This window comes from Plasmodium inui (assembly GCF_000524495.1).
Source record: "Plasmodium inui San Antonio 1 unplaced genomic scaffold supercont1.6, whole genome shotgun sequence".
In the NCBI taxonomy this organism is placed as follows: Eukaryota; Apicomplexa; class Aconoidasida; order Haemosporida; family Plasmodiidae; genus Plasmodium; species Plasmodium inui.
Genome location: NW_008481840.1, coordinates 54,683 through 65,057, shown reverse-complemented (window position 1 = coordinate 65,057; position 10,375 = coordinate 54,683). Strand labels below are relative to the sequence as shown.

General features: G+C 50.4%; 2 protein-coding genes across 2 annotated transcripts in view; one reads left to right on the top strand and one right to left on the bottom strand.

Moving 5' to 3' along the window:
• Positions 1 to 93: 93 nt before the first annotated feature.
• Positions 94 to 7,308, top strand: C922_01755 (hypothetical protein; the record flags this gene model as incomplete). Its single annotated transcript, XM_008817358.1, has 2 exons — positions 94 to 7,134; positions 7,270 to 7,308. 2 exons carry the CDS (start codon positions 94 to 96, stop codon positions 7,306 to 7,308), a joined length of 7,080 nt encoding a protein of 2,359 aa, XP_008815580.1.
• Positions 7,309 to 7,666: 358 nt separating this feature from the next.
• The window catches only part of C922_01754 (hypothetical protein), a gene marked incomplete at both ends in the record, with an annotated part of 6,322 nt that continues 3,613 nt past the window's right edge, over positions 7,667 to 10,375 (bottom strand). The window contains one exon of the mRNA XM_008817357.1: positions 7,667 to 10,275. Within this exon, the coding sequence (XP_008815579.1) occupies positions 7,667 to 10,275 (2,609 nt within the window). The remainder of the gene's footprint in view (positions 10,276 to 10,375) is intronic.

The window sequence follows — 10,375 nt, the reverse complement described above, 5'->3', positions numbered from 1 at the left end:
TTTTTTTTTTTTTGTTCGCCATCCCCACCGGCGCGTTGCTTCCCTACGCGAGGCGAAGAGAATGTAGCATGCGCAGCTTCCATGCAGGGCAACATGGATGAGGGGAAGAAGACGGCGGAGCTAGGCAGCGGTGGAGAAAGCAGTGGAGGAGAAAGAAGTGATGAACGGCGCGGTGAGCAGCGCGAGGAACGAGGGGGCCGCTTCAACTTCGACTTCTCCTACGAGAGCATCCTGAACAATGACATAGTGAGGCCCCAGGAGATCGACTGCGGGATGTCCTGCGCCAGCTCGTTCTTTGAGGGCAGTAGTGAACGGGTCGCCCCTGGGGGTGACTACGCCATGGACTCTTCAGGTGACCCGGGGGGTTCAGCTAAATGTGCAAATTCGGCTCCCCGCCTGAGCGCGCGCAACACCAACGCATTGGATTTTTCATTCCAGGCGGGCGCTGATCAGGGAGGGCAGAAGCGGGGTGCTTGCGAGGAGATAGGTTGTAACGACACCGGTGGTCATGACACACATGGTGACGACGAAGTGTCAGCGTACGTGGGAGAGGTCCATGGGGAGCAGCGGGATGAGCCTCAGTGTGTGGAGAATCCCACGCGCAACATGGATTACCTGACCGGGAACGAAGGCCTCCTCACAAGTGAATCGCCCAAAGGGGAGAGACACCATCGCGGTGGCACCCCCGAGGGAGAAAACGGTCACACAGATGGCGCACAGCTTTGCCATCCGTTTAAGAAGAAGAAAGAGGAAAGCCCCTCTAGTGAGTTACCAATTGGTGAGGAACCACCTCATAGGGGTCCATCCACCATCCACTCTGGAGAAACGTGCACAGTGTCATGCACCACTCACTCCGGCGAAACTTCCATCGTATCGTCCACCATGACGAGCACAGAGAAACAGGGAAAGTCATACAAATCGAGTCCATCCATTACCTCCACCAGAGCCAGCGACGTCAGTGAGGCAAACGAAATATATCGATCCCTCCAGACAGAGATAGCCACGTATAAGTTGAAGATATTCCACTTAAAGTCAGAAGCACAAGTCAGCAATAGCTATTTTGAGAATGAAAGGAAAAAGAATGAAGAATATGCTAAGATGCTACATAGGTTTCTAATCGAACCAAGTGGCTCTTCCGAACGGGGGGACGACTGCATGGGATCATTGAACCTACTGGAAGTGGAAAATAAAAAACTGAGACAAGAATTAGCTCTCAAGAGTAGCGAAATCATCGAACTAAACAATGTAGTGAATAAGTTAAAGGATCAAAAAATCATCTTCATGCACTCTCTACAGAACGAATTAGAAGTTTGTATGAACAAAGAAGCAGAGTCATCTCTCATGCTGCATGCACAGACGAAGAGACTAGCCAACGCAAACAATTACATAGCGAAACAGAACAAAGAGATATCTCAACTGAAGGAGGACCTCAACAAAATGGAAGAGACCTACATCCTGCATGTGCACAAAATGGAGAGTCAGATCAACCAACTAGTGGAAGAGAGAAACGAATTCATCTCCACTGCCAAACGGTTGGAGGCAATCAATCTAGACAATAAAAAAAAGGAAGAGGAGATATCCAAATGGAAGCAGAAGTGCAAAGACTTAAGTGAGGAGCTGAATGACTTGCTCAGAATCGTTTCGGCAGAGAGACAAAACAGAAGTGCGAACTTTAGTGGTTTCTATCAAAATGGGAACAGCATTTCGTCGTTCACGTCCCTCGTTGGAGGCGGTCTCGATGGGAGCGGTCACAATGGAGGTACCCTCGTTGGAGGCGGTGTTGATGGACGCCCCCTTGAGGAGGAAAACGCCATTTTGGCTGGACAAATAAAACAGGTGATGGAAGAGAACGACACCCTCAAAGCGGAATTAGCGCAACGGGCACAAGACCTCCAACAAATAAGCAGCCAATTAGAGAGCCACAAACAGGCCATAAAAGTGAAGAGCCAAAATCATGCTGTGCTTCTCGAGAGGTACAACAATTTAGAGAAAGACTTCGAGAATGTTCACCTCCTGTGTATGCAACTGGAAGAGAGGTTCCGCGTGGAACAGAGCAACCACGTGCAGGGAAGCGGCAAGGGGAGTATCAACGGGAGTGTCACCCGAAGTGGCAACTATGAGCAGCTCCTCAGCAAGAGCAACTTCTCCTTGAGTGAATTAGAACTTAATCACAGTCAGCAAAGCGAGAGCAACATCCAGCACTACAAGATCTTCTGTTCTGAGCTGCAACTGGAAAATGAGTCGCTCAAGCAGACAGTCCAACGACTCAAGAGCAAGAATAAGAAGCTCACCACGAGCATGGAGCTTCTCCTGCGCGATTTGGTCGCCGCCGGGGGGACAACCCCTACAGAAACGACGTATGATAAAGTGGATAGGGAACCTCAGGCAGCCGCACATCGTAGCGCATCGGAAGGTGCAACATGGGGGGACCGCACAACTGCGGAAAGTGCCCCGTCGAGCCCTAACCTAGAGGGGGCCCTCCAGGGCACGATCAACGCCCGCAGTTTCGAAACAAACGAAGAGAATCCCCCTCCAGGTGGACGCCAAAAAGGCGCCTACACCCAAAAGAGCGCGTCCACCCAAACGGAGAACCACCCGCTGGAGCAAACAACAGAACAGGGGACCCAAACGGAGGGGATCCAAAGAGGGGACACCCAAACGGAGGGGATCCAAAGAGGGGACACCCAAACAGAGGAGACCCAAACGGAGGGAACCCCCCCAAGTGAACACAAAAAAAAAAACGAGTGCACACAAACGGAGGGAAAGGAAACACCACTCGGCGAAGACTTCCCCGATCGCAATCTCATCAGCGAAGGGGTCAACACGGAGGAGAAGATCTCGACGAACAAGCAGGTGTACACACATGAGAACAGGTCATTCGTGAGCTCCGGCACAAACACGAATTTTGTCGATGTGGCACACGTGGGAGTCAACCCAAACCTTATCGACGTAACCGACGTAGGGGTCAACCCGAACCCAATCGACAGAGTTGACCAAGGAACCACCCCGGAAGAAGAGACGAAGAGCACCCAAAACGGGGAAGCACAAACGGAGGAAGTAAACCTACTTGTAAAATTCACTCAGACGGATGAAAGCAGCAGTGCCAATGAGGAAGTACTCACCGACCTCCACGGCATCAACAAGTGCAGCATCAAAAGGATCATGCTCGCATGCACTTCCTCGAAAAATAAGAAAGTGCAAATCACGACGACTACGATGAATGCCTCCACACAGACGGTGGAGAGTTCGAAGCATGGAAGTCACTACAGATGTGTTGCCTACGGGGGAGACCTATTCTATGATGGAAAAAGAAACAGAAGCACCACCAGAAGGATAAAAAAAAGGCAACATGTTATGGGGTGTAAGGACTACCCCCTCCTCTACTCAGATGAAGCATCAAGTGGAGCAGACGTCTCATACGAATCGTGTTCGACTTCCTCCACCAGTGCGTATGCACGTTTTAGATCCACCAACAGAAAGAAAAGAGGAAACAATTATGCCTCCACGTATAGTAGGAGTAAACAAAGAAATGGAGACTACGCCATCCACACAAGGTTCAGGGATGACAGTCTATATCTCCATGAGGGAGACCACGGAAGTATCAGGAAGGACCAGCTAGCCCTAATGGGCAGCAGAATGAAGAGAAGGGGCAAATATCTGGGCCCTTCTCCCAGTTATGATTTGTCCAGGGGCAGAAAAGAGGACCTGCGAAGAGGGACGGGAACGATGATCCACCAAAAAAGACAAATGGATGAAGTAGAATCGCTTATTGAAATTCTAAAATATAGCTCAGACAATTATGAGTCTGACATGGGAGGTTACGGCGACATAGGATGTCACCACGATTTGCATCTCTGTACAAGTCCGGGTAGATTTTACGAGTGTTCTGAAGCACACCACTCCACGATTAGCTGCAAACGGCTGCCAAACCAGAAAAAAAAACACTCTCATAGAACCCATAAACAAGTTAAGGACCTCTCGGAGGAGGACTGCATCGAAGGTATGTACCCCCCCCATGAGGGAGAAATCCCGCGAGGAAGAAACAGAAATATCATGAAGAATCTCCCATGCCGAAACTGTCATCCGCAGCGTGTCATCGTCAAGGAAAACAAACACGTACAGACGGGTGAGTACTTCCTGGACAGTGAATTTAACTACGACCCTAGTATCCCCCCCATTGGTTCACCCCCTTATGACACAAAAAAAAACATAACATCGTTAAAGAGAAAGATAAAGGAGTATCTGAATGATTACTACCATACCGTTATCATTTGTGAGCACTGCAAGGGGGTCTATGTGGACGTCTTGATTGTCCACATCATTCATGAGTACATTGCTCGAATGAGCTTTTGTCGCTGCTGCGGTGGTGGGTCGGGTAACTCCATCGGGAGAAAAGTGGAAGAGGCGCAGTGGGATGGAGTCCAATCCGATGCTTCGCTGAGTGGGAGCGGTCAGTCTAGCGGCGGGTACAGCAACAGGCATGGCTCTAACCAGACCGCTGATGAGACAGCAAATCCCGCCGCCAATCCCGCCGCCAATCCCGCCGTTAACCCGGGGGCGGACCCCCCCACGGTGGCACTTGAGTCCTTCCTAATCAGACGCATCCCTCTAAAACTTCCCATCTGCACGTGCACGCTGGTGAATTTGAAGTACAAGAAGGTTCTAGTAAGGAAGGAGGAGTCAGCAGTGGGGGCCAAATCCGGGCGGGTAGCCAAGAGGCTATCCAGGAGACTGCCCAAGAAACCAAAGAAGCGGAAGACGAAGAACCAATCGGAAAAACATCCCCCAAAAAAGGATCTACTAAACAGAGCACTAGTCTTAATTAACCATCTGAGAGTAGAACTGAATCAGATAAAATACATCATCTATAGTTTCCTCCTTTTAAATGAGAAGAATGAATTCCATAGGATCTTATTAACCTCCCCAAGACTGATTGATGTGTTTCCCTTCGTCTTGAGGAAGTATGCACTGGGGGGCAGTGAGTGCTGTGCTGTGGTGACCTCGTCCGAAGGGTTGCTTCCTAGCGAGGCGAAGTTGTCCCACAGCGGAATGGTAACAACAGGTGCATCACAAGGCAGGATGAATCTCATTCAGATGGCCAGCTCACAATACACTTCTGTGTGCATTTCACGGGGGAACGAACATCCAAATGAAGAACCACTCAGTGGAAGAACCCGAACTCACGGGAGTATCCCCCATTGTGCATCTAACAACAGAGGTAGCAACGTGACTGAGGTGAACCCGTTTATCGATTCTATGTTGGCCTCTACGAACGATGGCAGAAGATCCTTCGCAGATTGGGCCACTCCACTGTGCGGGGGAAATGCCGAAGAGGGGCATGGGATCATCATTAGAAGCACACCGCTACTGGACGGGCAAAGAATAGCCAATCCTGGATCGGTCGAATGTTCCTCTTGTCTTCATTCATCCGAAAGATTAGTGAACCAAGTCAACCGAAACGAAATGTACAGCGAGGTCGGAACGCACAAAGAACACCATGTGGTTAACCCCTCAGGCGGTGTTCACCACTGTGACCATTTCGTATGTCACGATGGAAAGGAGAACGTTACCCTGTTTGTTATTCTGTCGATGCTGCGCTTGCACGAGTTGCACGTCGCGTCTAATTTGAAGACAGGAGTGGGGTCCACCTACCGTACTGATGATGCAGCGGAAGCATCGAATGAGTTTGGTAGCACTTTCCCCCCAAGTGGGAAGGCTCGAGATGGGAACGCCCCAGATAGGAATAACTATAATCATTTTATCCCCCCCAGCGGAGTAGACTCCTTTTTCGAGCGATACCACCTGCCGCTGGTCGACGGGATGGCCAATTCAGATGAAAGGACATCACTCACACTGATCATGCGTGACATTGTAGAGAACGTCGAGGCGAACTGGAAGTCAATTGCATCCGTGTATCTGCATCTGGACGAATCGCTAACTGTGTCTCCGATACGGATGGCAGATGTGCTGAGGTTAATTCAGAATTACGAGAAAGTAGATCTCTACATGAAGGCGTTATCAAAGGGGAGAGAAGAAGAACTGCACCGAGATGAGCAGCTTCTAGCAGGCAAAGACTGTAACGAACGTCACGCGGCTGAGCATGAAGCACTCATCCTTCGCTTAAAAACAGAAATAGAACAACTCGCTGCGGAGAAGGACGCCATAAACAAGCTGCTCAGTGAAGCTGTGGACGAGAATGCCAGATATTCCAAATTGTGTGCGCACCTTCAGCAGGGGAAGGCCGCAGAGGAGGGCGGTGCCTGCATGGACAAGATCGACTCGTGCATCAGCAGGATTGAAAAGCTGCACGCCGAAATAGAGGTACTCAAGCAGCGGGGCGGGAGCGTCCAAATTGTAAATCACTCCCTTGGCGACAGCGATGTGTGTAGCGAGGGTCGCCCCAACGGAGATGCACACGGAAGGGCTGGCGATGAGGATGACCATCACAATGACGTTTGCGATGAGGATGACCATGACGATCGCGCTTATGCGAGGTACCCCGCTACGGCCAACGAAGTGAACAAGAAGAAGACAACCAAAAGGAGAAAAAATCTCCAAGAATTCCAAATCGACATAATATATAACGTGATAATCATCCTTCGGAACAGCATCACTCATCTGGTTACCTACGTATGGAAGCAAACTTCAAACAATGCAAAACTCGACATGAAGCACATTAGGAAGATCTACACAAACGTTGTTAACGTTCTTCTAGAACTTCCCAGAGAGATAAACCTCACCGTTATCTTCATTCGTAAGAGGGACATCAATTTTGATATGTACTTAAAAAAAGGCGGTCTTAGTTTGGAACCAGCGGGGAGGCAGCTCCACACGGAGAGGCAACTTCACACCGAGTGGCAACTCCCCTCACGCGATTCCCTGCACGCACTACCCCACCTCTCCGACGGCAGTTCGCTGGAGGGGAAAATGACACATGAGAGAAGGAGAGAAAAAAAAAAAAAAAAAATTATAAACTCACAAATGGATACAACGAATGAGACGAACGAGCTGCGTGAGCGCCTCTTGGAAGACGAAACGGCGGTCGTGTCATCACAAAAAAAAAGGGAAGGAAGAAAAAAAAAAGTCCTAGAAGGAGCCCACTGCCTAGTGGGTCTCGCGGATGTCTCCAACCAGGTTATCCAGGGAAGACGCACGTCGTGTTCTGCCTTCCCCACATTGCAGCGCAGGGCATATACGCATGGCATGTTTGCCATAACACTTCTTTCGTCTGCCCGACGTGCACTCTTCTTTCATTTTCACCCTTCTCAGGACTCTTCGAGCGACGTGTCCCTGTTCTTCGATTTGTAGGGAAGACAGAGATGGAGAGCAAACCGAGCGTTTCGCAAACACACGTGGGGCGTTACAACAACGGGTGATCTTCGCGGCTGCCTTATCCACACACTTTTTAGATGCACTCAGAACTTCCGCTCACTATGCAAACAGACTGTGCCAAGAATACCCTGAGGGGGCCAACCTGGAGCTGCCGCCCCGCCACCAAGGGATAAGCACTCCTTTTTGGGTACCTTCCCTCAGTGCCCTTCCCCATATATCTGTCTCTTTCCCTTTCTGTCTCTTTCCCTTTCCGTCTCTTTCCCTTTCTGTCTCCTTCCCTTTCCGTCCATTTCCATCTCTATACCCCCTCCCCCCCGTGGAAACTCGAAACAACCTAGTCGTAAAATGGGTATCGATTCATCTGAGCGGGTCTGTTAAAAGACGTACCCCCCGTCATCGTCCGGTGGTCCCATCTGGCATTGGGTAGGTGGTACCCACTCGGGGGGAGAGTTGTGTTCACAGGGTATTCCCCCTCGAGGGTTCCCTCCTTCCAGTTACTCTCCCAGGGTAGCGTACTCTTGTTAATATCGTAGGAATGGAAATTAACGTGCCGGACTCTCCTTCCATTGTCCTTACCTTCTTCTTGAAGCAGCCCCAAGTTGCTCTCATGGATAACGTTCTCATTTTTGTCTTGCCTGTTAACCTCCCGTACATAAGTAGAGAAAGGACTTCTAATGATACTCTTGCATCTCTTTTGTCTTTCCAAATTGTTGTAGCGATCACTTGGTGTTCCTTTCCCTGGAATCATGGGTTCGAACCTACAACTGGTAAGTCCGTCTCCATTTTTCTTTTTCTGGAATTTTTCCCTTCCGTTCTGCCCCCCTTGGTGAGAGAAGCGCTTCGCGGGTAGCGTCTGCGTATCTTCGGGGAGATTCCTCGTCTGCTCCGGTTCTTCGCTTTGCCTAGCAGTAACACTGTGCATTGGGTTCGCGGCGGCTCTATGCATCTGGTTAATCAGATCGCCGTACATCTGATTCATCACGTCCTGGTATAAGTAGTCCACCCCGCCGCTCCATACCTCACCGCTAATGGGACCCCTGATCGCACCGCTAAGCTGGCCCCTAACCGTACCGCTAACCCCACCGCTGACTACAGCACTCGATGGCGAGGCCTCCCCCAGGGGAATCTCCGCCTGATCGTTCTCCGAAGTGAACTCATCATAATAAAAGTTGCAATGGGAGTTTTTAATACACTCAGTCAGGGCCAGGTAGCTCTTTATTTGATCGATGTACCCCGAATTTATGTGCGTATAAGTGCAGATAATCTGATTTAATGCTCCGATTTTATTTTCATAGTAATTTATTTTTTCCATGAGTTTTTCTTTCTTTCCGTTTTGCTCCTCTGTGCTGAAGATAGGATAGGGGGGGCTGCTTTCTTCATGGTTCACTTGTGAAGGGGGATGCCTCTTGTCCTGCCCCTGTAAGGTCTCCTTCGTATAGCCTATTCCGCGGTCAATGCGGCGTATGTCTCTTCTGCTGCGAGCACCCCCGTGAATATTCTCGTGAACACTCGCGCTTCCCATTCCTCCCACCCCGCTGCAACTTATGTTTTCTAGGTAAAACACACAGGTCTCCACCTCAAACGAGTAATCCTGCTTCATAGACTCGTAGTGCAAAATCTTCCTCAAACAGGTTCTGTAACTACAAAGGGTCTTAAGCATATTTAGTTTGTCGTTCTTATTTAAGTAGCAGAAGTTTTCCTTCATTTTTTTTATGATGTGGATGTTATGTATTTCTTTTTTTTCCGTTTCTGTGTGGAATTCATTTTCAGTGAAAATTTCATCATCTTGGTTGTCTCTCATGGAGTTGTCTCTTCCGCTCATGTATCTATCTTCGTAGGGTTTGGTGGGACGTCCTTGCGTTTCTTCTGGCTCATCGATGGGACAGTCTCCTCCACTCGCTACATTCCGCTTGGGCTTACTTTGTGTAAGGGGTGCCCGTCGCGCAGGGCCTCCCCCGGGGGAACCTTTCCCCTGCACGTTGGACGAGGTGTTTCCAATCACGCCACCTCCATTCGTGCCACCTCCATTCGTGCCACCTCTATTCGTGTCACCTCCATTCGTGTCACCTCCATTCGTGTCACCTCCATTCGTGTCACCTCCATTCGTGCCACTTCCAATCGCCGTGTCCACCTTGTGCCCCCGTTTTCCCACCTCAACGTATCCCCCTTTCTCATCAGTGCCACTTTCGTCTGTGCAGAACTCACAGACTCTGTTCTTCCCCGCTGGGGGGCGGAGCGACAGGTAACACTTGGTGGTCGCTTTTTGCTTCTCTTCGTTTTTGTCGCCGCCGCATTTTACGTCCTTCTCGCGGCCATCTTCACCGCATATCTCTTTACCGCGTATATCTTGACTGCTCGGGTCGTCCTCGTGACCATCTTGACCACGTATATCTTCACCGCGTATATCTTCACCGCGTATATCTTCACCGCGCGTGTCGTCCCCGCTTCGTTCTCCATCTTCTCCGCCAACACTCCCGATGTCCTGTCCAGTCGGCTCATCTTCTTCAGAGCGCCTGTTAGTCCACCTGCCCATGCTCCTATTGTTGTCTGCCTCGTATGGCTCCTGTTTGACGCTTGGCTTTCTGAGGATATATTCGGACAGGTTCTTTATCGTTTCGTGCAACTTTTTCTGCCAACTGACGTCCTTGGAAGAGGCGGCCGTGGCGTCGCTCCCGTCACGGATACTCCCACGAGAACCCTGACCAGGACCCTGATCAGAACCGCTCCCCCCGCTGCTAGTTCCTGTGCTGCCGCTTACATCTGCACTCGCTTTGCCCTCCTGGACGAACACCCCATTTGTCTTCCTCCTCTTCATAGCGCCGTAATGGGGGGTCACTCCCTCTTCATGGTTCTTCCTTTTGGGCGCCATTCCCTTTTCAATTTGTTGCCCCTTCCCCTGGTGGATTCCTGTGTGGGTGGTCGACGCACCGTCGTCTACCCCCTCTGTGGGGAGCCCCCTTGTTGACGGGTGGTTTGTTGACGGGTGGTTTGTTGACGGGTGGTTTGTTGACGGGTGGTTTGTTGACGGGTGGTTTGTTGACGG